Source organism: Rhinopithecus bieti, unplaced genomic scaffold (genome assembly GCF_001698545.2).
Source record: "Rhinopithecus bieti isolate Rb0 unplaced genomic scaffold, ASM169854v2 scaffold_1583, whole genome shotgun sequence".
NCBI lineage: Eukaryota > Metazoa > Chordata > Mammalia > Primates > Cercopithecidae > Rhinopithecus > Rhinopithecus bieti.
This window is the reverse complement of record NW_016803645.1, coordinates 2,456,939-2,484,066: the sequence shown is the minus strand read 5'-3', so window position 1 is coordinate 2,484,066 and position 27,128 is coordinate 2,456,939. Positions and strand designations below refer to the sequence as shown.

The 27,128-nt window shown below is 39.3% G+C and overlaps 1 protein-coding gene across 9 annotated transcripts in view; it reads left to right on the top strand.

Moving 5' to 3' along the window:
• OPRM1 (opioid receptor mu 1) overlaps nt 1-27,128 on the top strand; it is a 126,168-nt gene that overhangs the window by 95,775 nt on the left and 3,265 nt on the right. For 3 of the 9 annotated variants that reach the window (XM_017892101.1, XM_017892131.1, XM_017892114.1), the window contains exons 2-3: nt 4,316-4,668; nt 5,439-5,959. In XM_017892101.1, the coding sequence (XP_017747590.1) occupies nt 4,316-4,668; nt 5,439-5,959 (874 nt within the window). Of the gene's footprint in view, nt 1-980; nt 2,281-4,315; nt 4,669-5,438; nt 5,960-9,132; nt 9,384-10,066; nt 10,175-20,891; nt 21,081-24,059; nt 24,157-27,128 lie in introns of those variants that run through there. The other 6 variants (XM_017892088.1, XM_017892105.1, XM_017892095.1 and 3 more) reach the window with 6 other exon arrangements.

Genomic DNA, 27,128 nt, shown 5'->3' with positions numbered 1-27,128 from the left:
TTCAGTGGCTACCATAGGAAGGGTCAATGTCAGGATTGCCTGTGAATCCAGATGAGCCTCTCTTTGCCCATTTTGCCACAGAACACATTCACAGCACAGTACAAAGCAGTAGGCATGGAAGAAGGAAAAAGGCCTGTGATTTAATAGCCAGGAGTTCTACTCAGACCCACTCAGGTAAACTGAATGGCAAAGATAATTCTTCCTGCAGGTCACTTCTTTTGCTAGTTTGCTAACTCTGAGTCCTATGCTCCTGTGCAAGGCCCGTGGTGTGACTCTGACCATCCATTGAACTTTGCTGGGACAACATTCATGCCACCACATCAGAACAGAACAGAATGAAAAGCTTGCCCATTTTTTTTTTCTCTTGAGACAGAGTCTCTCTCTGATGCTCAGGCTGGAATGCAGTGGTACGATTCTCCTGCCTCAGCCTCCCGAGTAGCTGGGATTGCAGGTGCCTGCCACCACTCCCAGCTAATTTTTCTGATTTTAGTAGAGACAAGGTTGACCAGGCTGGTCTCCATCTCCTGACCTCAAGTGATCCATTCACCTTAGCCTCCCAAAGTGCTGCGATTACAGGCATGAGTCACCATGTCCAGTCCACATGACTCCTTTTCTGATTAGACCATCTCTTCAGATTAAAGCCTTTGGGTATATGCTGGAGGCAATTGGAATTCTTAATCCTTTAGCTTTGTAAGATTTTCTTTCACATATTTAGAAGATCACTGAGTCCCCTTTTATATGTTGCTGTGATCCAAAGCATGAGTAACTGGGGTAAGAATGCTGGCTATCTTTAGAGGAAGGCTTTTTAAATAAATTGAGAAAAATTAAACAGCGTCATTCCTATAAAATGCCCATTGAAAGAATTTTTTTAGATATTCACTTTTCTTTTTTATTATTTTTATTGTGTAAATTGACAGATAAAATTATATATATTTACCGTGTACAACATAATGTTTTGAAATGTATACACATTGTGGAATGGCTAGCATGCCAATTAACATGTGTATAACCACGTTTCCTTTCACCATGTTGAACACTGACATAATTTTTTTTTTTGTCAAACACCTCATTCTGGAGAAGGAAATGATTTTTTTAAATTAAAATAAACATACATTGGAAATAATGCTAAAATAAGCCTGAAGGAAAGGTTAGAAGTATGATGAGTCAGAAAACTGTAAAGAACCAGTTACTTAACATAAAACACTCTTAAAGATAAGCTGCAAAAAGTAAGGTCTGCTGGGTAGGAAAGTGGCGAACGCAGTGAAGCATGTCTTTAGATCACGCAGGTCTGTAAACAACGGTGAGTCTAGCAAAAGTTATTTTCTGCTTTTGGGGAGAAACTTCTGCTTATTAAAAAAATCAAAAATATTTAAACTTCTTGAGCACCAAGTTCAATTATTCTAAATCTTAAAACCACAGTTTTAATTTTGCTTTTTTGTTAGTTTTGTACTTTGGAGTATTTGTCTACATTATCTTTTCATATTTGCCATATTTAGAGTCCAAACTAAAAGCACATTATTTTCTCTCCTCAAGTTAAATGGCTCTACCTTTCTCTTTAAAATCCATTAAGAGAGTAAAACTTCTAAAGCAAGTCAAAAAAAAAAAAAAAAAAAAAAAAAAAGCCCTGAAAATGTGGAGCTTTTCTGGCAGTAATGCAACTTCTGCAAGTATTGCAGACCAGATCAGGTATCAGAATTTTAAAGCTTCAGTAACAAAGCCACCCTATTGACCCTGAGGGGATTTATGAAATCACTTTCCTGATGTTTTTGAAACCAAAACACTTTCCTGGACACAGAATTCAGTCCTAAAGAAAGGGCCTCCAACCAACAGCCGTCTTGGACTGAATGAGTTAGACTCAACCTCGTGTGACGGAAAAATAGTAAACACAGCTAACATTTAAAAGGAATTGATGGCACCATGTAAATCAGAAGCCCAAGGAGGGCCTGGCTTGAGGTATGGGGTTCTCTCTCACTCTCTCAAATCCACATCCTCCGGATTAGGTTCATTTTCAGACAAGCTCCTCCAGCAACTGCATACCATACATCTTCTCAGGTGTGGGTCCTGCAGGAAAACTACTACACGCTTTCTCCATAAGTCTCAAAATAAACTCTCACTGGCTCTGGTTGGAACATGAGACCATCCTTGCCATGCACCATAGCCCCAGTCACTGAACATCTTCACGCCCTGGACTAGTAATAGAGCCCATCCCAAAGCACCTGGACTGAGAATGGGAAATGAGTGGTTCCCAGAGTGAAACCGAGGTACTATTACCAAATGAAGGTAAATATATGTGGAATCTTAAAAAAAAAAATTGATGTCCAATATTTGCAAGGTATACTTCTGCCATCAGATATAATGTATTATTGCAAGTGTACCTGCTTATCTATTCTACTATCATATTTCTAATTTCTGCAGGCCTTGAAAACATATGACACTCCTAGATACTTACCCAGGAGAAAGAAAAGCATATAAGAACTTGCACAAGAATGATTATAACAGTTTATTTGTAACATCCAAAAGTTATATGCAACTCAGTTCCCATTAATAGGTGAATGGATTAAAAAACAGATGAATGGATAAGTAATACTACTTGCCAATAAAAAGGAATTAATTCTTGTTATATGCAACAACATGGATGAATCGCAAAATAATTACACCGAGTGAAAGAAGCAGCACAAAAAAAAGAGTACATACTGAATGATTCTGTTTGCATCTTCTAGGAAATGCAAACTAATCTACAAGAACAGAAAGAAAACCAAGATTGGCAATTGCCTAAGGAACAGTGAGGGTGGGATATGAGGACAGGGAGGGGCAAAAAGGAAAGATTAAAGAGCTACACAAAGACACTTTTGGGAGCAATTGATGTCATTGTCTTGATCAGGGGTTGACTTTTTTCTGTAAAGTGCAAGATAGTAAGTAACTTAGGCTTTGCATGTGATCTGATCTCTGTTGCAATTATTGAACTCTGCCATTGCAGCATCAAAACACTCATGGGTTTTTAAATGGGTGTATCCGTGTTCCAATAAAACTATTTATAAAAACAGGCAGTGGCCCAGTTGGATCTACACACCATAGTTTGCCAATCTCTGATCTTAATTATGGTGGTGGTTTCACAGGTGTACACATGTATCAAAGCTTGTCAAATTGTACACTTTAATTATGTGTTATTTAGTGTAGGTCAGTTCTACCTCAATAAAGCATTAAAAAATAAAAACAAAGCAAACACACTTGGGTTCCTCATCATGGATTGGATACAGTCTAATTTTCTTACCATGGCATACAAGTTCTTCATGTACTGGCCTCTCTTCTTCCCCAGTCAGATCCATTGCTATTCCCTGGTAGAATGTGCTTGACACACACCTCAGGTCACTCCAACTCTACACCTTTGTTGGGGTTCTCTCTGTTACCTCTCTGTCTAGAATGACCGGCTCCTACCAAGTGTCTAACTCAATCATCCTACTTGTACTTCGAGATTAAACTTGCACTTCCAGGATGCCTTCCACATCTTACTCCTGCTATTCCCTTTGCCTTATGCTCTGTGAGTTGCCTCATCTCTGTGCTCCATAATCGCCTGCGTGTTTGTATGTGCATGTGTTCGTGTACATACTATCTACAGACGTGCACAATTATAGTTCTTGATAATTTTAACTGTATTTATATAGCTAAAATTTTCTCTTTTATATTTAGAATTACTATCCAGTCTCTGCCTCTACTACTTGACTGGAATCTCCCTCTTTCTATTAGACCTATCACATGACTGACACATTACAAAAAAAAAAAAAAAAAAAAACTCATTGTGTGCTCGTGCCTGTAATTCCAACATTTTGGGAGGCTGAGGAGAGAGGATTGCTTGAGCCCAGGAGTTCAAGACCAGCCTGAGCAACATGTTAACACCCTATCCCTACAACAGTTTTTTTAAATTAACGGGGTATGGTAGCATGCACCTATGGTCCCGGCTACTCGGGAGGCTGAGGCAAGAGGATCTCTTGAGCCCAGGAGGTTGAAGCTGTAGTGAGCCCTGTTCATACCTTTATATTCCAGCCTGGGTAACAGGGCAAGATCCTATCTAAAAAAAAAAAAAAAAAAAAAAAAAAAACTCAACAAAGCAGCATCATTGCTATTATTACAGCTATTCAGCCCATAGGCACATCATTGACATCATTTTAAATAGTCAGGCTAATACTGGAAAAGAATTCTATATCTAATCTCAAAAAAGCTTTCTATTAATTCATGCAAATGTATTATTGGAAGCTTACCTGTATTTTACATGAGTGTCTTTTACTGACTCGGACACTCTTCTTCCTTTATCTCCTAGATACACCAAAATGAAGACTGCCACCAACATTTACATTTTCAACCTTGCTCTGGCAGATGCCTTAGTCACCAGTACCCTCCCCTTCCAGAGTGTGAATTACCTAATGGGAACATGGCCATTTGGAACCATCCTTTGCAAGATCGTGATCTCCATAGATTACTATAATATGTTCACCAGCATATTCACCCTCTGCACCATGAGTGTTGATCGATACATTGCAGTCTGCCACCCCGTCAAGGCCTTAGATTTCCGTACTCCCCGAAATGCCAAAATTATCAATGTCTGCAACTGGATCCTCTCTTCAGCCATTGGTCTTCCTGTAATGTTCATGGCTACAACAAAATACAGGCAAGGTGAGTGATGTTACCAGCCTGAGGAATGGAGGGTTCACAGCCTGATATGGTGATGTCATAAGCAAAGTAGTATTTATAGAGAGGTCCATCATCTCAGTCAAATTGTAATTTTAATTATTCTTTCTAGTAAAAAAATGCCTTTGAATACTTTAAAATTGGAATTTTCCTCATAATTTTAGGCCTATTAAACCCTTTAAAGAGAATGTAATCTATTTATTTCTGATTTCTCTGTATTTACTTCATAAAAATGGTGTGTAAATTAGGACATAGCTCTCCCAAGAGTAATTGGAGCTTAAACCCAAAGAGTATTACACTGAGCCTTGTTGAAAATTTTCAAGTGACTGACTACATGGCAAATTTATCTTTCTACACCTAATATCAGAATATTGAACAATCCATAAAAAAATGAAGTGAAAACATCCATTACCTGGAGTCTCCTAGAGACTTTGGACAATTATTACATTTTTTATATCAATGTCGGCCTCATGGAGGATCTAGCTCATGTTGAGACGTTCATTTTTGTTCCCTGAATGAAACCTTAATGTGATCAAAGTGGACTGCAAATGAGAAATTTAGAAAAAAACAAAAAACATTAGAAGTAAAAGTTTCTTTGAAAAGTAACAAACATCTGAGTTTCTTCCACAATTTCTTTATAGCCTTAAGTTAGCTCTGGTCAAGGCTAAAAATGAATGAGCAAAATGGCAGTATTAACACCTTATGACATAATTAAATGTTGCTGCTAATTTTTCCTTTAAATTCCTTTCTTCTAGGTTCCATCGATTGTACACTAACATTCTCTCATCCAAGCTGGTACTGGGAAAACCTGCTGAAGATCTGTGTTTTCATCTTTGCCTTCATCATGCCTGTGCTCATCATTACCGTGTGCTACGGACTGATGATCTTACGCCTCAAGAGTGTCCGCATGCTCTCTGGCTCCAAAGAAAAGGACAGGAATCTTCGAAGGATCACCAGGATGGTGCTGGTGGTGGTGGCTGTGTTCATCATCTGCTGGACTCCCATTCACATTTACGTCATCATTAAAGCCTTAGTTACAATCCCGGAAACTACGTTCCAGACTGTTTCTTGGCACTTCTGCATTGCTCTAGGTTACACAAACAGCTGCCTCAACCCAGTCCTTTATGCATTTCTGGATGAAAACTTCAAACGATGCTTCAGAGAGTTCTGTATCCCAACCTCTTCCAACATCGAGCAACAAAACTCCACTCGAATTCGTCAGAACACTAGAGACCACCCCTCCACGGCCAATACAGTGGATAGAACTAATCATCAGGTACGTAGCTTCTAGAATTAGGTGCATCCCCTGGGGATGACGTAAAAAATTATAAATCTTTGTGCCAAACTAGGAGTTTAATCCATTGTAGAGGAAGAGAATGGAGGGAAGAGGGGAGCAGATTGCGGTTCTAGTGTTAGAGAAGAGGTTTGTTATATAAACTGTGTTCTTTATATTTGACTGTACATATTCATTTAGGTATAAAGATACACCAATGAGAAATCCGTGAAACTATTCAAAATACCTATTTTTATGGCTTTTACTTCTATGCAAAATTTATGACTTTAGAACATTGTGGAAGTAATTCTGATCTAGAATCCTTTTCATTTTCCCCAGAATTATTATATAATTCATACATGTCACTCCAAAATCCCTCTTATTTCTCTTAATTGTGATGTTAGAGTGTCAATATTTAGATCTTTTCCTGGCTTTCTCTTGTGGCATTTAGTGCTATAAATTCCCTCTACACCACTGCTTAAATGTGTCCCAGAATTCTGGTATGTTGTATCTTTGTTCTCATTGGTTTCAAAGAACATCTTATTTCCGCTTTCATTTCGTATGTAACCCAGTAGTCATTCAGGAGCAGGTTGTTCAGTTTCCATGTAGTTGAGCGGTTTTGATTGAGTTTTCTTAGTCCCTGAGCTAGTTTGATTGACACTGTGGCGGAGAACCAGTTTGTTATAATTTCTGTCTTTTACATTTGCTGAGGAGTGCTTTACTCCAATTAGTGGTCAATTTGGAATAAGTGCGATGTGGTGCTGAAAGAAGTATAAATTCTGTTGATTTGGGGGGAGAGTTCCTATAGATGTCTATTAGGTCGCTGGTGCAGAGAGATTCAATTCCCTGGATATCCTTGTTAACTTTCTGTCCTTGATTGTCTAATGTTGACAGCGGAGTGTTGAAGGCCTCCCTTTATATGTAGGGAGTCTAAGTCCTTTGTAAGTCCCTAAGGGACTTGCGTTTGAATTCTGGGTGCTCCTGTATTGGGTGCATATATATTAGGAGAGTGTAGTCTTCTGTTGAATGATCCCTTTTACCATATGTAATGCCTTCTTTGTCCTTTTGATCTTTGATGGTTTAAAGTCCTGGTTATCCAGAGAACAAGATGCAAACCCCTGCTTTTTTGGTCTCATTTGCTTGGAGATCTTCCTCCATCCCTTTATTTTGAGCCTATGTAATGTTCTCTGCTGTGAGATGGGTTCCTGAATACACAGACTGAGGGTCTTGACTCTTATCCAGTTTGCCCAGCTGTGTCTTTTAATTGGAGCATTTAGTCCATTACATTTAAGGTAAATATTTATGTGTGAACTTGATCCTGCCATTAGTATATTAACTGGTTATTTTGCTCGTTAGTCGATGCAGTTTCTCCCTAAGCTCGATGGTCTTTACATTATTGGCATGTGTTTGGATGCTGGTACCGTTGTTCCTTTCCATGTTAGGGCTTCCCTTCCAGGGTCTCTTGTAAGGCAGGCCTTGTGGATGACAATCTCTAAGCATGCTTATCTGTAAAAGGATTTTATTTCCTCCTCACTTATGAAACTAGTTGGCTGGATATGAAATTCTGGTAAAAATTCCTTTTCTTTAAGAACTTGAATATTGGCCCCACTCTCTTCCTGGCTTGTAGAGTTTCTGCCGAAGAATCGCTGTTAGTCTATGGGCCCCTTTGTGGGGTACCCGACCTTTCTCTCTGGGCTGCCCTTAAAGATTTTCCTTCATTTCAACTTGGTGAATCTCAAATCCCTCTTAATTTCTCAAAAGCCATCTTTGCTCTGGCTCTGTGATTAAAGAGAGAGGGTCAGTGCCTTGCCCACTGTGGTCATGGATGCAAGATATTCACAGAAAATTAGCATCATGGAAAAGGAGAAAAGATTAAAAGATGACCATTTCTAACTTCTCTTTAGCTATTGGTTTGCTACCTGAACTCTAGCACAAATATCAAACATATTAGACTGAATCATATATCTAACATATGAATCATATTTAACATATGAATATTAATCTAATAAATATTATTAGATTAAACAATTTTTAACAGACCTCATGATGCTTGTTGGAGATAATAAGGTGAATAGTGACTAGCTTTTGGAAGGTGTATTTCTGCACCCAGAAGAGTACAAATGGGGACCTACACAAAATATTCAACACTTACACACAATATCATAATCATATGGGAAATCAACAAGGAGGAAAGAGAAAAAGGCTGTCTCCAAGTTAATACTACATGGTTAAGTCACTGGTTGGCTAACTTTGACCTCTGATCTATAAAATCAATCAAATACATGGCTTAATTTTTAATATTAATCTAAGTAAGTAAATTTTAAATAATGATGCCAGCATCCAAAAATCACAGCCTGTATAATTTTTTTAACAGTGAATTCAAATTCAAACTTCCTATGAAGTAAAGGCTGGAGTTAGAATCTTGACTAAAGTTCCTAGAGACAGGGGTCAGGACTGTGAGGACGGATGGCTCCAGAGAAATGAATAGCAAGTCAAATTGTTGAGGAGCTAGGGGAGGCCTTTGACACCACAGGGTGCAGCAGCTTCTTCCTGCTGTCTCTTGACCACACCCTGTCTCTCACTGTCCCCTCTATACCCCACTCTGCCTTCCAGCCAAGCCCAGGCTCAACCTTTCTAATTGACCAGAGGACTAATGTAATATGGCCCAGATGCATCTGTCATGGGTGACATTAATCCTCATACCCCTGGTATTCAGTGATGCTCAAAGGAACACAGGAACTCGCACCCCCTAGAGAGCATGAGGTAATGATGGCAGACCCACTTCCAGCCAAAGGGAAATTATTAACTTATTATGTGTCACTTCTAATTCCATTTCAGAAATGAATGCCAGAAAGAAATGGTTTTGACTCTGCTTCTTTTCTCTGTTTTTTTCCACATCAAGACCGCTAAACCTACTCATTGCAAAAACAGCCATTACTTTTGCACCAACCTAATGCTAAGCAGCTCTCCTATTCAGTGGCTGCTAGAGTCTTGTAAGGAACTTTAAAAGGGCAGGGATTTAAATAGATTTTCACCAACCTGGGGATAACATGTTAAAGACTGCAACTTAAAATGCCTAGTCCTCAGCTAAGGGTAAAATATTTTGCTTTGAAGTAAAATATTTCCATTGGAGCAAAATCATGGCCATTATGAAGTATTGACTCTTTCTCCTTCAGTCCCTACCTGTACCTTCCCTCTCTTGCTGGGCTCTAGAGCATGGCTGCTTAGTAGTGTACCCTGGACCACTGCAAGGACCTCTTGCCACATATGACCTCCCAGCTGTCCTTCACTCAACCTGCCTTCGTGGAAATACAGCTCCGAGCCCATCTGGTGGAGCATTTCTCCTGAGTTAAGCATGATTATTCTTCAGTTGCCCGACACTGCCCTTGACTCCCTTCCAAATTCAGCATTTTCACATCAGTATGGCTATTGTACAGCCAAATAGAAAAGAAGCTAATTGGAGGAGTTCTGTTCCAAGTAACTAAAAGGTTTGCTTTAAAAATACATCCAATTAGGCCTTATCTTCATCGCTGCCTCTATGAAGCAGCATTAGTGTAAGATAACAGCAGAAACACATTAGCCCTGGAATTGGCTGCTGTCCCAAAATGCCCAACTGAGAGAACCGGACACAGAAGAGAGGCTACCAGGAAAAGAGGGAAAGATGCTCTGACATTTTAAAAATTAAGACAAATCAAAGCTCCCTTTAGCTAATCTCCACTGATGTGTCATCATTAGAATTAAAGCAGTTACAACCAGACAACTGGAACAATACATAAGCTGCTAGTGATAGTTGCAATAATATATCAACATAATAACATGACTTGAAGGAGAAATTGGAGACTTGATGGCTGTGTCTGTAGGACATGTTGAATTAGTCGTACAAACCCAGAATGTGACAAACAGGTGTTTGGTCGTCGTTTCACATCGTGATCCATCATGTTGGAAAACAAAGCTAACAGGATTTGCATTTAACCTTTCAACTACTTGTTTGAAGTTTATATTGGTTGTGGATGTTTATGTTCTGCCTTATGTATTTGTACTTTCTTTGAGGAATATATTATACTCTATATGTCACATTTCAAGCACATTAGTCAACTTCATATTCTACAGATCAGAGATCAATATCAAACCTTCCCAGGGTGTCTATATTCTGCCAACTGTCCAGTGAGGCAACGTCCATACAGTGCAAAGTGGAGTGGCGATTTGGCAGTTATTAAGGTAATTTGATAAGCCAATGAAAAAATTCTGTGCCCAAAATAAGCTTGAAGTCATACTTACACAGTTAAGAGCTGCTCAGTCAGCTTTTGCTACACAACAAATCATTCCAAAATTTAGTGGCTAGAAGCAACCATTTACTTAGTTTACAATTCTGTAGAACAGCCATTGGAACGGGGCTTGGCTAGACCATTCTTCTAGTATTGGCTGGGCTCGCTGAGGGCAGCTGCCAGATGGGCGGGTGGTCAGCTAGCTGATCTACGTGGCCTCAGCAAGAATGACTAGCTCCACATGGACTCTTACCCTCTAGCATGTTACCCCAGCCTTGTTCTCACGGTGGTCACAGATTCCAAGAGAGAGAAAAGAGAGGAAAGCTTCTTTTGGCATAGAGTAGGAACTGGCATACAGTTAACTCCTTGCTTGTTATAGGTCAAATAAAGTCATCCTGCCAACCTAGATTCAAAAGGTGGGAAATTAGACTCCATCTCTTGCTGATAGGATCTGCAGTCACATTGCAAAAGGATAGGGATATAGGGAGGGAATAATTATGACCACTTTCGCTAACAATCTGTAGTAAGGACATGCTGCATGAGACAGGGAAGCCATTACTTCCTGAGGACAGGAGCCATGTCTGTCTTGCTCTCCCAGGCCATAGTCTAGCACATTAAAAAGAAAGTACTTCTGGCGGGGCACAGTAGCTCATGCCTGTAATCCCAGCACTTTGGGAGGCAAGGCTGGTGGATCACCTGGGGTCAGGAGTTTGAGACCAGCCTGGCCAACATGATGAAACCCCGACTATACTAAAAATATGAAATTAGCCAGGTGTGGTGGCACATACCTGTAATCCCAGTTACTTGGGAGGCTGAGACAGGTGAGTCACTTGAACCCAAGAGGCAGAGGTTGTAGTGAACCCAGATCGTGCCATTGCACTCTAGCCTGGGCAACAAGAGCGAAACTCCATCTCAAAAAAAAAAAAAAAAAAAAAAAAAAAAAAAGGAAAAGAAAGAAAGAAAGTAATTCCAAAACATCCAAAGCACTGGACAGATACATGTCTGTTGAATGGATAATGAGAGGGCTGAGGATAATTTCAGGAGATGTGGCAGGCATGACCACTTTCTCATGCAACCGACCAACAACCTAAATGACTGTGTAACCCTCTGACATCATTTCCGGTTTACTGTCAGTAATGGGAAAATATTCAAAATAGGCCTTCTTCCTTTTCTCCTCCTCAGCCTTTATTACTCCGATCCAATGTTATTTATACTTTTCAGAAAATCGGATTAATGGTTGTTTTCTAATTTTATTTCTAACGAGTGCTTTTGATGAGGAGACCAAGCGATTGATTCAGTGCCCTAAAGAGGGCTTTCCCTAGCTGAATATGAAAAAACAAAAAAGATGGTCTCATGTTTTTTTGTGCATGCCTGGGCTCCACCTACTGCTCCAGCTGTAGCCTTTGTGTCTGATTTATGTTCAGCTTGCTGTCTTTATGACTTTTAGATCTTTATTAGGTAGACTCAGGCATAGGCATTCATTTTCCATCTGCTCTCAGTGCAATTTAATTTCCCCACACATGCCCTGCACTGCTGTTGTCCTGTTGAACTCCACTTTGCTTTCAAACACTTCCCCCGTTTATTTCGATCACTTCGGGTTCAACTCAAACCTGAACTGCTGGTCACTGCTAACCTGCCTTGCCTACTTGGTTCCCACCTGAATCATATTGTCTAATGCATTTTCTTTCTGTTGTTGTTTTTGTTTTTTATTTTGAGATGGAGTTACTCTGTCGCCCAGGTTGGGGTGCAGTGGTGCGATCTTGGCTCACTGCAACCTCTTCCTCCTGGTTCAAATGATTCTCCTGCCTCAGCCTCCTGCTGGGATTACAGGCTTGCGTCACCACAATCAGCTAATTTTTATATGTTTTTTAGTGGAGATGGGGTTTCACCTTGTTGGTCAGGCTGGTCTCAAACTCTTGACCCCAACTGATCAGCCCACCTCAGCTTCCCAAAGTGCTGAGATTCCAGACGTGAGCCCCCATGGCTGGCCTCTAATGCATTTTATATCTTGACACATAGGTGATTATTGAAAACGTTTAGCATTATATGGGGGAAAAAGCAACACTGTTAGATCAGTTGAATTATCACTAAAACTGTGTAGTTTGGTGCAAAAGTAATTGTGATTTTTGTCATTACTTTCAATGGCAAAAGCCACAATTATTTTTGCACCAAGCTAGTACTAACAACAACCATGATAATAATGCTGCCTTGCATTTATATAGCAATGTACAGATTCAAAAGTGCTTTTATGGGCATTATCACATCTGCTTCCTGTAACAACTCTGATGGGTAAATGTGAGAAAATAAATGCTCAGGGAAGTTAAATCACTATATAAGATCAAACAGCCTGGAAGAGTTAGAATCCAGACAAGCACCCAGGGCTTCGACTATTACTCCACAGCTTTTCTCTGCTTCCCCACACAATGCCACTTTGAACTCAATTATTATCACGTGGTCTCAGCCAGATTCTCAAAATTTACTATGAGCTCCAGAAAATGTAAGTTCTTAAGAACTGCTCTGATAAATTACGGTTTGTTATGTGAGGGTCCAAGAATCCACCTTTCAAATAAAACAACAAACTGAAATCTCTTATTTAAACTGTACCTTCATCTCCAAAGTAGCAAATTTACTGTTTTGTCTAACTTGCCTAACCATTTCAGTTAAGCTGATCAACATGAATGTTTTCACCAAATGAGTTACGTGTTTTGTGAAATAATGTAATTATCCTTGGAAAAAGGCTTAATATTCTGACATATCTACCTATGGGTCTTACAGGAAAAAGTAACATAATAGTGATAAAGTGAACATCATGGCATGTCCCGCTAATGTCCTTTCCATTAATATGACAAGTCCAGTCCTAAACTCTCTAATTACTGTTATTAAAGCACTTTCTTGACATTTTAATCAAAATAGCAGGTCAAGAAGTTAGGAGATGCTCTGTATTTGGTTTAACTGTGAACTGTATTATCTCCAGCTAAACTAAAAGCAGAAGCCTAATTTTAAAATAAACTACATCACTCTCAAACGTTGATCTCAGTTTTTTTTTTTTTACAAGACATCTGTGGAGAGTTCATTTGGGAAAGAAATGGTTTCAATTCAATGGGGAAAAAAAAACTCAAATGAGAATAGCTCACAATATTACAGCAGTGGACAACATTAATGCATATTTTGGGAATGAAATCAAAACGGTTATTCTTTCAGTTCTATGGTCTAAAAAGAAAATGGTTCCAGGTGTGTGGGTGTGTGTGTGTGTGTGTGTGCATGATATAGGTGTGTCTCTTTTTGCATGTATGGAATTAGAGTAAATGTAGGTTTAAAATTAATATTTCATACATAGTAGAAGAAATTAGTATGTGTTTCTATAAATTATTGTGATATGTGAGAGAAAATGTTGTTTAGTTAAAAATGTGTTTATCCCTAGAAAAATTTGGCTTTTAGACTATTCATAATAACATATATTGATCATTTTGTGTCTGGGATGGGATATCTTATTTAATCATATTAGATATGGATTGTAACCTCTACTCTATAGTTGAGGAAACTGATGTTTAAGGAAGTAACTTGCCCAAGGTCATAATTAAAAAGTAGTGGCTGGGGGTCGGGTGCAGTGGCTCATGCCTGTTATCCTAGCACTTTGGGAGGCCAAGGCAGGAGGACTGCTTGAGGCCAGAAGTTCAAGACCAACCTGGCCAACATAGTGAGACCTTGTCTCTACTAAATTTATAAAATTTTTTTAATTAAAAAAAAATTTTAAAGTTAGTGGCTAAGTGTTGACTCCAGTTAAATTCCATCTTATAACCCAGGCTTTTAATCAATATGTCCTGATATACTCCAGTCTGGCCAACATGGTGTGTCTCTTTTTGCATGTATGGAATTAGAGTAAATGTAGCGTGGTCTCAGACCTCTGAAAAATTTAGGGAAATTTAGTTTTAAAGATTGGATTAACTAAAATGGTGCAGTATCTTCTTGTGCTCACTGTTCCAACTAATGCAACTAACTGAAAACAGAGCAATATATTTTCCTTTAAAACCTAACAAAATGAGATGTCATCTTATTTGGTTAAACTTAAGTGGTGAATTGCTATTTTATAGCCTTTTTTTGTAAAAATATTCTCACTGAGATTAAGTGTTTTGGAACATGTCAATCTTTATTTTCTACCTCATGTAGTTTGGGATGCCAGATATGAAAGGTGCATATTTTTCTCTTTTAACTTTCAACAACACCACATTTATTTTCCTTCTACCTCTATGATTTTGAAATGCAGTTTCACAATATTTATTTTGCTTTTGCGTTTTCTCCTTCACACTAAAGGAAAGGATGTTTGAATGTATATGACCTATCACAAACCAGCTGTTAATTTTTGGATGTCATTCTGATCACTTTATCTTTTGGCAGGTTGCAAACAAATATTTGTAAATTGCTAAAATTTGACAAAAACGGCAAAATTAATTTGGAGAGGACATTATGAGAAATAGAAATTTCTGTGGGGTGTAGAATAAAATTTGTTTTCAAGACCTTTTCCTTTTCTAATTATTATTTCCCTGGAAATCAAGAATCTAGAGCCACAATGTCATCAGTCTTCTCCCTTCACACTCAGAATTTGTTTCCTTTTAGACTACAGTTTCTGAGTTTGACATGAATAGGAACTTTTTATGATTAAAAAAAAAAATTAGAGCCAGGCCAGGCTTGGTGGCTCTCGTCTGTAATTTCAGCATTTTGGGAGGCCAAGGCCGGTCAATTACTTGAGCCCAGGAGTTCAAGACCAGTCTGGGAAACCTGATGAAAGTTGATCTCTGCAAAAAATTTTTTAAAAAATAGCCAGCTGTAGTGGCATGCACCTGTAGTTCTAGCGCACCGGTAGTTCTAGCTACTCAGGAGGCTGCTGCTCCCTGCAGCCTCTACTTCCTGGGCTCCAGTGATCCTCCCGCCTCACCCTCCTGAGTAGCTATGACTATGGGCACATGCCACCATACCAGGCTAGTTTTGTACTTTTGTAGAGACATGGTTTTGCCGTGTTGCCAGCCTGGTCTTAAACTCCTGGGCTGAAGTGATCCACCTGCCTCAGCCTCCCAAAGCCCTAGGATAGCCAAAATCCTAAAAATTTAAATGGCTCCAGTATTTACCCAGATCATACTACCGATCAGCTGAATGTTCTTGGGCAAGTTTCTAACTCTCTTTGCTTGCATTTCCTCATCAATAAGAAAGGCAATCACTGTAGTAACTACCACTTAGCTTTGATGTAAGCATGATGTATGATTATCCATCCAAAGTGTCAGGCAAGTGGCTAATATTATTACTCTAAGCCATCCAATGAGACTTTACTATTTTCATCTTCTTCCTTTCCTTTTCCCCCAAAACTGAATTTCATCTCTTGTAAATAACATTTAAAAGGACTGAAATAATGTACCAAAAGAGATCATAAAGTGGACTAACCCAAGCCTTCTCAACCTTGGCACTAGTGACATTGTAGGCACTGTAAGATGTTCAGCAGCATCCCTTGTCTCAACATACTAAATGCCAGTAGCACCCACCCATCTCCCATTGTGACACCAAATGCCTCCAGTTATTGCCAAATGTCTCCTGGAGTGGAGGAGGCAGCAGAAGTCAGTCAAGAACCACTGATCTAACCTGTTTAATTTTTTTCAAAAGCTGGAGAAACATTAAGATCCAAATTAGTTGTGATGTTTTTAAAGCAATGCTTGAGAAAAATTGGAACCAAACCCCAGGTGTCCTGACTTTAGTCTGATCCTCCCCTGAAACATCACACTGATTTCTCTAAGGAAAGCTTTCTTCTATACCACTAACCAGTTGAGAAAAAAAAAAATGACTCCATATTCATGGAAGACAAGGCAAAGGCACAATTCTTCAACCCTTATATTACTTCAAGCTTCTTTTAGAAAATAAAATGACCTTCAGCTTGAGACACTATTAAGAAAAAAATTAAAGGCCAATAAAGATGAAGATATTGTTAGAGAACCCCAGGAGGCTCCGAATGAGGTCAAATCTCACGGCAGTATTAAAACATTAAGAGGAGTTGTAGACAAACTACAATGAAACACAAATCATAATCTCCAAAGCAAACAAGAACGGAAGGACTCCTGGAAAACGAGGGTAAAGAAATAGTCTTGAGTTTAATGGGAATATTATAGCAACTGAAAACCACAGAATATTTAGCTTTGTACAAATTGTTTTTAGAACCTGTATTAAACCATTAAAATGTATTTTGAAAGTACTTAGAAAGAAAGCAAGTAACCTCTAAGAGGCAAGTTATTAGTTATGGCAAAATAAATTTTATTTTCTTAGAAAATTACTGGACCAGGAAATTAGGCAAACCCTATGCCAATTGTGTTTCTAACAATAGATTTGACAAGCTCTTACTAATCTCTGTAATACTATCCTATGTTTAATTATGATCTAGATAATGGTACAGTGAGGTAGGTTTATAAACTTTTTTTTTTCAAAGTGAAAGCAAGTTTGTTAAGAAAGTAAAGAAATAAAAGAATACCTACTCCATAGACAGAGCAGCCCTGAGGACTGCTGGTGGCCAATTTTTATGGTTATTTCTTGATGATATGCTCAACAAGGGATGGATTATTCATGCCTCCCCTTTTTAGACCATATAGGGTAACTTCCTGATGTTTCCACAGCGTTTGTAAATTGTCATGGTGCTGGTGGGAGTGTAGCAGTGAGGACGACCAGAGGTCACTCTTGCTGCCATTTTGGTTTTGATGGGTTTTGGCCAGCTCCTTTACTGCAACCTGTTTTATCAGCAAGGTCTTTATGACCTGTATTTTGTGCTGAACTCTCTCAGCCTGTGACTTAGAATGCCTTCACTGTCTGGGAATGCAGCCCAGTAGGTTTCTGCCTCATTTTACTCAGCTCCTATTCAAGATGGAGTTGCTCTGGTTCATATGCCTCTGACATTTCCCCCCTGCCTTTTATAAGAGAACCCTTAATCCTAAGAGTTGCAGAGAGATGAAAATTCATCTTCTGTAACTTCTTCAGGCTGAATAGGGGCAATAATATTCCTGCCTAGCTATGAGGGGCTCTTGTGTTCAGGGTAGAGAGAAGTTCAGTCAGAAAGCATCAGTATGGCGAGGGCCATTCATGAATCTTGAGTTTCAACAAGAGATGATATCTGGAAGATTAGTAAGTGTTTAGTTTAAGAAAACATTCAGTCAGCTTGTCCTGTATTCCTACACAAAGAGTATAACAGGAATATATTCCACAAGAATAAAGCAAAATATGTAAAGTCATTCCAAGTAAACTAAATTAGAAGGCTTTTCATGAACTGGACAGCTGTTGGAACTAAGCTGATAAGGGGTTGTTAGCTGTTTGTAATGTGCCCAGAATTAGAATACTGATTTAGATTTTTACATTACCTGTCCCTCTTGTTTCTTCTAAGCAGCAGTCAGATATTACTGGTTGGTTTACAGGAATAAGCAGGGTTAGCCTAAATTGCAGAAACAAACTTAAAAACAACTAATGAGACTAGAATTTAATAACAAGTGTACAATAGTTTTTGAAACATAATATTTCTCTCTCTAGTGTCCCATTTTTACTAAAGACAAATCATGGTAAGACTGATTTGTTTTATTATACATGGCCTGATTATTTGTATAAAGTGCAGCAAGAATAATTATTTTCACATAAGCTCTTTTTAAATTGGCTTTGATGGAACTCTATTCCATAGAAGGAATTTCAGATAAGACTTTTTAGCTGAGCTGAGCCATGGGTTTGTACCCTCAAATACCTATGAGCTAGGTCAATTTCCTTCCTCTTGAAGTCCCAAGTTAACCTCAGGCTTCTGGACCTGACAGAAAGTGATGTTCTTTACTTAACATAGGTCAGAAACCCTGAACAGGGACTGTGTAGGCAAAGTATGAGGCCAGTTCCCCAAGGGGCTTTTATTGGCTTTACAAGTCAAGTTTAATTCCTTAAAAGAAAACACACCATTCCAGTCAAAGCCTTGGCAAGATAACCAATTTCTCCAATTGTGTCCTGTTACAAAAGACAACAGATTTTTATTGCACCTGTGCAAATAACTATACTGTCACGCGTTAAGAATACTCACAACTAGTTTCCAAATTCTGTAGAAATCAGGTAGAGAGAAATAAATATGCTCCAAATTTTATTTATAGGAGTACAGTCAACTGTTAAAAGCTGTAAATAGCTTAAAAGAAAAGTTTTCTTGACTCTGAAAAACAAAACAAAGAATCAGCAATGTTCTAAGCAAAGTTTAAAAGATTACTTTAGTTTTCTCTTGGTTTACTGAATTTAGTTAACTCCTGTTTTGCTTGATATTCATGAACATTCCAGCTCTTCATTAAAGTTCTGAAAGTTGTTTCCTCTATTCTAATGTTACAATTTCCAAAGTTATCAGAAACCTACATTTAAGAACACCTGTTAGAGTTTTATAGCTGATTATAAATTACCTTCTAAAGAGGATTAAAACAAGACAACAATTTTCTGTGGATGATAAAAAGTTTTAGGACAGCCACTATTAAAGCCACAATTGATAAGGAAATTTGCTTACTTCTGTGGCACACAAAATTTTACACAACAGTTATAATTATTAATAACATACACTAAGTCATATTAGAATTATAGGAGTTTCCCATAACTTTGGAACATATACCAGTAACACATTTATGCAAATATAGTCTAAAGCAAGCAAAACACCATTTCACATTTGATAATGCTTCCTCTATGATTTTTATGCCAAATAAGCCAAATTTCATCTTTACATTAATGTACGATTAATGCTAAACCTAATTTTTAATAAAATCTTATAGACATATTTACCCAATTTTAATGTTTAACCATAAGGTAAGATCCTTATAAAGCTTTTGTAACCCTTTACATTTTTTTTATGTAAGAGCAGATCAGTGCTCTAAGAAAAACCTATTGTGCTTTTATTCCAATGTTGAATTTATGGAAAAACTGAATAATACTCCTTTTTAGGCAATATGTTCACATACAGAATCTTTTACAATTAATCCTTATAAACCTTCCAGAACTTGCTTAAATCTTTAGTTGTTTTCTTACTTAAAATAATCCTTTAACATTTTAAGCAGAAAATATTCACATTCTTATGACTTCTTATAATTTTTCAGCAAAAACACATTTTACTTTCTTTACACACCTTGCATGTAAAATTGTTTCTTTAGTAGTTTTAATTACATGTTATAATGTTAACTCTTAGCAACTTCTATTCTGATGAAGACCTTGGTAAATTTGAGATTTTCATTGTGTACTAAGTGTGAAGCCTAGTCCAGAACACACCAGGCAGAAGTGCAGAAAACAGCTGGCTCTCCAGCATAGTTAAGGGCATGACTAACTCCACATGTCCCCAGACCTTACCTAGCAGTAAAGCAGGCAAGTTGTACAGTAAGAGTCATAGTGGCATTTTATGAAGCATTTAGGAGCCCTAACAACCTTTGAATTGTACAACATTTCTTGCATAAATTCCTTTTCACAAATCCTTTCACAACTTACACAGAACATCTGAGACATTTGTGGACTTTCTAACTTGCCCTTAACATCTCTTCTTTTAAACAACCATTTATTTTACTTTAAGACAAGAATTTACCACACAGGATCCTTTTTTATATAAAATCTCTTTCTTTATAATCTTCTTTGTATAGCTAGGGGGCATGGCAAATTCCACATGTCCGCAGGTCTTATCTAGAATTTAATGCCTTTAAAGTAGGTAAATTGAACAATTTTCAAAAGTCAAAGAAACAGCTTGACCTTAAAGCATTTAGCAAATCTGAAATCTGACCTTAATTTGACCAAACGTCTACATTTTTAAGACATTTTATTTTACCAATCATCTTTAAAACTGTCTTTATTTCCAAAATATTAGTAAAGTCACGTGAACAAAAAGGCATTAAAGTTTCTATTTTTCTGCTGAAATATTTTATTTAAATGCTTATTTTTCTAAGCCAATTAATTAGAGCCCTTTTATATATAAACATACAACACATATAAATATACAGACAGAAGACTCAGCACTTGTAATATTTTCATTTGCCAGTTTCTTAATTGGATGACTCGCTTCAGGGTGGAGCCCTTGGAAGAACAGGGCCAGGAAAAGGATCTCTGGAGCCTCCTGTTTTTCCCAAGGAGTCCAGACAGAGTTTGAATGTCCACTTTTAATTAAACTGATTTTCACCATAGCACTCTTTAAGAAAATTCTTTTAGAATTTCTTATGCCAAATGGCCAGTATTTCTGGCTTTTGACCTTCACCAAAGGTAACCGCACTGGTGCTTAGAGAAAGGAAAATTTCAGACAATCCGTGGAGGAGAACAAAATAGACATGTTCACGCAGATATTAAACCTGAAATGGGCCGGGCGCGGTGGCTCAAGCCTGTAATCCCAGCACTTTGGGAGGCCGAGACGGGCGGATCACGAGGTCAGGAGATCGAGACCATCCTGGCTAACACGGTGAAACCCCGTCTCTACTAAAAAATACAAAAAACTAGCCGGGCGAGGTGGCGGGCGCCTGTAGTCCCAGCTACTCGGGAGGCTGAGGCAGGAGAATGGCATAAACCCAGGAGGCGGAGCTTGCAGTGAGCTGAGATCCGGCCACTGCACTCCAGCCTGGGCGGCAGAGCGAGACTCCGTCTCAAAAAAAAAAAAAAACCTGAAATAACTCACTTTCTAGGTGGAATTGAACCTGGACTACCACTGTGAAAATGCAAAGCCTTGGCTACTGAGCTACAATGCGGGGCAGTCTCCCTTTTGCTTCCCAGGAAGAGTCTAGAGTAGTTAATTTTGAGCTTGCAAAGGCTTGTAACTATTTAATATGATTTTTAGAGCTGACTACGACATGAACCCTAAAATTCCTATTCCCTTGAAGGTGGAGACCAAGAGACGGTACTGCCACGTGGTTAAAAGGTCAAGCTCCCACGGTGGAGACTTCATCCAGTTTTTTTGGTTGGTTTCATGGACGTCCAGCCAACTTTGTTACTGACCAGCTTGCTGGGGCTCACAGGTATTCTAAGCCCGTGTTCTATCCTAAAGCATCCCTCAACACAGAAAAACGACCTCATAACACAAAATGCACCAGCTTAAGAATAGCCTTAGAATTCTTTTTTGCATTAATCAAAACTCTACAGAGGAGATAAACACTGATTATTTTATTTTATTGCCATTCATTCAACCATTTGCACAGAGAGGGAGAAGATAGAAATCTGACTGGCAAGAAATTCTTACTTTTTGGCCAGCATGCCAGGTTTCTGGGTTCCCTTTCCCTGAGCAGCCCTAGTGATCTGGCTTGTGGCACCATTGCCCTAGAAGCCAAGCCACATTATAAAGGAAAATTTTTTTTTCATTCTTGCCAGAGCAAAACACATGTGATAAAACATAGACATTAGCCACTCTGCTTAGCACCCACTATCAAACTAGCAAGCCTTAAATTTACCCCCAGAGGGGCCCCGTCATCTTTAATCAAACCTCTGACTTGTAGTTTCAACACGTGGTCTCTGGGCAAGACAGTTGTCCTGAGTAACAAAAAAGATAGGAAAGGAAAGGGAGAGAGAGAAAAGCGTTGCCCATGGCAGGGTGGGGAAGGTGAAATGATCAGGAGGGCCAGAGAAAGACCCACCTGTTGCAGTGACACTGTAAAATTTCAGGTGACTGCTTCTCAGTAGCAAAAGGATCTTTACCAGCATTCCTATTAGCTCTCAAGTTTCCCCTTTTAGGGAGGAAAAAGCTCCCCATGTCCCATGATCCTGTACATGTCCAACCCTGTCATCCACAGCCATCAGCGAAGAGTGCAAGACAGATTAATCCCAAGAGAATAGCAGTTAATATCCCATAGCATCAAAGCTGTTCTTAGCCGAGAGGGACTTTACTGAGAGGGGTCTCTAATGCCCTAAATCTTAGAAGGGACTCTAACCGTCCTAAGTAGGGCCTCTAGCCCGGGTTTGTAAATTTTCAATTGACTCCCATCTTAACAGTTGCAATCAACGGAAGAATGCTTGATAACCTCGGTGATAAGATGAAAAACCAAGCATAATAGAAGTGTTCGCTAAAATTAAAAATACAGTAATTACTACAGAAAGATTTTAGTCCAAAAATCCAACTATAGAAACATAGAATGTGAGTGGTAGCACATAAGAAATAAGTCATGGGGATTTTACTTCATGGACCAACAATACGATGATATAAGCCATCTAACCCATTGAAATTATAGGTCTCACCAACAGAATTTTAGTGTCTAGAACCAAAGAAATGTTCGCCTCACTCTAATAGACAATACACTTCAGGAATGAAATAAGCAAATTAGATTGTGTTCAGAGATGAACAACCAAGATGGCAGAGGGAATTAAAATAATTGCTCATGATTATCCTGGGAAATAGAAGGATCAGAAAGGACAACATAGCTATCTTCATATACTTAAAGCAATGTGAATTGGGAATTGGACTTATCCAACATAACCCCACCTATTAAAGTCAATGGGTAGAGGTTACAGAGAAAGCTATTCCAGTACAACCAAACGCAAAAAAGTTTTTAAGTCACTTTCTTGAGACATGATTGACTTACAAACAGATGTACCTATTTAATGTATACAACTTCATGAGTTTAGAATTTTCTAAGCTTTGAGTTGCAGAGATTTTCTTGTTACTAGAAGTCTAATATTCAAACATCACCATTTTGCCTACATGAAAAGGACATTGAGAGAATTCAGATGTTAAGATTTGATGATTAGAGAATCAGAGGGAATGACCCTTTGAATAAGGTTTTTGGTTTGAGACAGAGTCTCGGTCTGTTGCCCAGGCTGGAGTGCAGTGGCGCAATCTCGGCTCACTGCAAGCTCCGCCTCCTGGATTCACACCATTCTCCTGCCTCAGCCTCCTGAGTAGCTGAGACTGCAGGCACCCGCCACCATGCCTGGCTAATTTTTTGTATTTTTAGTAGAGACAGGGTTTCCCCATGTTAGCCAGGATAGTCTCGATCTCCTGACCTTGTGATCCGCCTGCCTTGGCCTCCCAAAGTGCTGGGATTACAGGCGTGAGCCACCGCTCCCAGCCAGGTTTTCAGTTTTCACACGTTCTACCAACTTCTTGTAGAACACTGCTACAGTGAAATGCTAACGGTGGTCCATGAATGAGAAGCTCTATAGACAAATGTTAGGAAATGTGGCCTATCTTACTTTGGTCATGGGGATTGATAATACGTATAAGCATTTAAAGGGCTTTGAAAAGCCCTTCTCTCTCTCTCTCTCTCTTTCTTTCTTTCTTTCTCTCTCTCTCTCTCTCTCTCTCTCTCTGTATGTGTGTGTGTGTGTGTGTGTGTGTGTGTGTTGCATACATACACATTTCATTTTCTAAGCCAAAGGTTTACAGTTCTCCAATTTATCTGAGCACAGGCCCAGTTTTTCAAGGGACACCTTATAAAATCTCACAGAATAAAGGTTTCACTAAGCAATGTTTAAAAGCCACTGCAGATAATCAGTCCCAGTTAGGGATGAATATATTCAAAATTCAATGTTTCACTGAATAATTGGCAAAGTCTCATAATTCTAGGCATTAATCAGAATCCTAAAATTGATTGTTAAACTCTTATTCTTACTCATTTAAAATATATGCTCTAAATACTTCGGTATACAAAAAGACATTAAAATTTCATATCTCTGAAAAGAGGGCAGGCAGTTAACTTTTGTTTTACTTGGGTTTTCACTTTTGTTTTGCTTTGTTTTCCAGTGATAGTATAAGAAAAAAATGTATGTAGCTTTGGGGTATAAATCACTGAATTAAACTACACATGGCTAAGAATAAGCATTACAATTGGCACATTGTTCTGTTTTTGAATGAAATATCTTTGCAGAAAATAGATTTATTTTAAAAGTCATCTATACTCAACTGTGAGAATACCAAGGGCTAACAATTACAATATTTGCCTGTGAAAGAATGTAAGATTGGAAACCAGAGAGCGTGGGTTCTGGTGCTAGCCCTAATGGAGACCATTTGTGTGAGTTTTTCATCCCCTGGCTTAAGGGTTGCTTATGGTTGCTTAAGGGATCCCTTCACAAGCAGGAGTTTCTGAGCTCTTTTGACTAATCAAGAATTAGGACTCATTGGCCGGGCACGGTGGCTCATGCCTGTAATCCCAGCACTTTGGGAGGCCAAGGCAGGTGGATCACAAGGTCAGGAGATCGAGACCATCCTGGCCAACATGATGAAATCCTGTCTCTACTAAAAAAAATAGAACCACATATCCCTCAGGCAGGATAGCCCTCTTTACCTAGGGAACTAACAAAGGGAAAGAAATCCAAAGAGTGGTGCCATTGCCAATCATTGCAGGGACTCAAAGATGAACCAAATAGCAACCCCCACATGCTCCAGTGGATGGATATCCTCTGGGCCACTCTCCCACATATGAACATATAACTTGATTTGGATCACCATGACCTTGGTTTGGTTAAGCTCTATGGGCAGGTCACCAAGTAGTTGTCACCTGGACAGCCCTACATAGCATGACTCAAGGGCACTCAGTGTCAGGAGAAGCACATGAATCAGTATGAGCTGTCTGAGTGGTTGCGCAGGTAAAAGCGTGATTCATTTGGGGGAGCTGTCTTTGACACACCAGGCACAGTGTATCACACTTTGATACACATTTTGATATCACATTTTGATACACAGTGTATCACACTTTGATACACAGTTTGCCAAGTGAGAGGCTGAGATTCAGAGACAAAAAGAGCACTCATTTTTCCCTCCTCTGAGCACCTCCAGGGTCTAAGGTGTCCTTTCCCCAGTGAAGTGGGGAGTGGTGCCAGGGAAGCAGTGAGTCCAGAATGCTAAGGGGTACCTCCAGGTGGAGATTGTTTCCCTTTCCAGAAGCCTGGAGTTGAAAAGGGCCCCCTGGGTGGTCTGCTGCAACAACCTGCTACACTGACCCAAGTGTCACCTGCAGCTTAGGTCCCCAGCCATATATGGCAGACTTCTAATCAACTTGTACATAGGACTCAACAGGAGGCATGCATAGGTAAGGCATGTATTGTCTCTAAGATCTAAATAGTCCAATTAAGTGCCAGGCTTCCTTTCTCTTAGGAGAGCCATAGAGCAAAGAATATTTTATTTACAGTCTAGGATCAACTTTTGAGTCTTAGTTCACATCGTTTTGGAGATTTTGACTTGGGTGGCTGGTCCTGTATCTTATCAGAATTAAGAGCCTCTCTGGACCTTCATGTGATTTAGCATCGGCTAATTTTATTGAGACCTTTCAATAGTATATCATCAATATAGTAAGCCCAATTTCTCTGCAAAAAAAAAAAAAAAGAGAGAGAGAGAGAGAAAGAGAGAGAGGCTTGTCCCATGTTTTGACTTACCTACTGGCGATAAATAACAGGGAAATTCAAGTAGTGCTGCAACAGCCCAGTAAACATGTTTTGGAGGGTCAGCCAGGGAAGCAGTCTCAATCTTTGGGTGCAAAAGGGATTGAGAAAAATACACGGCCAAAGTCCAAAATGGCACACCAGGTGCAATCACAGAGATTTGATTCATTTACAGTCACAATGTCTGTAACAGCCAGGACTATAATAGCAACAAAATTCAGTTGGCAATGATCTACCACAAGCCTCCAGATTCCCATTAGCTTTTTTTCACTGGCCATACAAGGCTGTTACATTGAAATATTACATTTTTCATTAGTCCTATTGTATTTAAGCCCTTGATCAAGGCTGTGGTTTCCTTTTCTCCTTCTGGAATTCTAAATTTTTTCTTAACTTAGAAGAGAACCAAAGCCAAGTTGTGTCCAGTTGTGCATGCATCCTTCTCTCCCTCTCTACAAATGGCTCTTCCAACCAAAAAAATCTCCCCTGGACATCATGAACATTTACAGAACAAGAATGTAAATTATCAATAGCAATTACACATTCAGCCCCGGGAGCCACAAAAGTAGTAGATAACAGGGCTTTAAACAGCCCTGCCCAGTGGATAGAGTTACTTCCTTTCCCTTTTTTTTTTTGTTTTTTTTTTTTTTGTATCAAATCTGGGTAGTTAAATGTGTGGTCCTTACAAGAGAATGACCTCAAGAGAACTTAGTGCAATCCCTCAGGAGGACCTAGTACTTAGTCATTTGAGCATGGATATCAAAAAGCGACATCAGGTGGCGCAGTGGCTCATGCTTGTAATCCCAGCACTTTGGGAGGCTGAGATGGGTAGATCGCTTGAGCTCCGGAGTTCGAGACCAGCGTGGGCAACATGGTGAAACCCCGTCTCTACCAAAAATACAAAAATTAGCCTGGTGTGGTGTTGCATGTCTGTGGTCCCAGCTATGTGGGAGACTGAGGTGGGAGAATTGCTTGAGCCTGGAAGTGGAGGTTGCGGTGAGCTGAGATTGTACCACTGCACTCCAGCTTGGGTGACAGAGTGAGGCAAGAAAAGTAGTGGAGTCCTCTACCATGGAGAAAGAAACGCCATCTTAAAAATGCATTGGTCATGCTCTGGGTGAGGGTTCGTCATCAAAGCTGTCATTCTGTCCAGGACAGAACAAGTCTAGGGCAGCTTCAGCCCTCAGGCTTTAAATAGCTTCCTCCATGGGATTTCATGAGATTTTATTCACTTAAGAAAATCTTCTTCGCTTGGGCACGGTGCCTCATGCCTGTAATCCCACTTTTGGAGGCCAAGGCGTGTGGATCACTTGAGGTCAAGTGCTCAAGATCAGCCTGGTCAACATGGGAAACCCCGTCTCTACTAAAAATACAAAAATTAGCTGGGCATGGTGGCACATGCTTATAATTCCAGCTACTTGGGAGGCTGAGGCATAAGAATTGCTTGAATCTGGGAGGTGGAGGTTGCAGTCAGGCAAGATCATGCCACTGCACTCTAGCCTGGGTGACAGAATGAGACTCTGCCTCAAAAAAAGAAAAAAAGGAAAGGAAAGGAAAGGAAA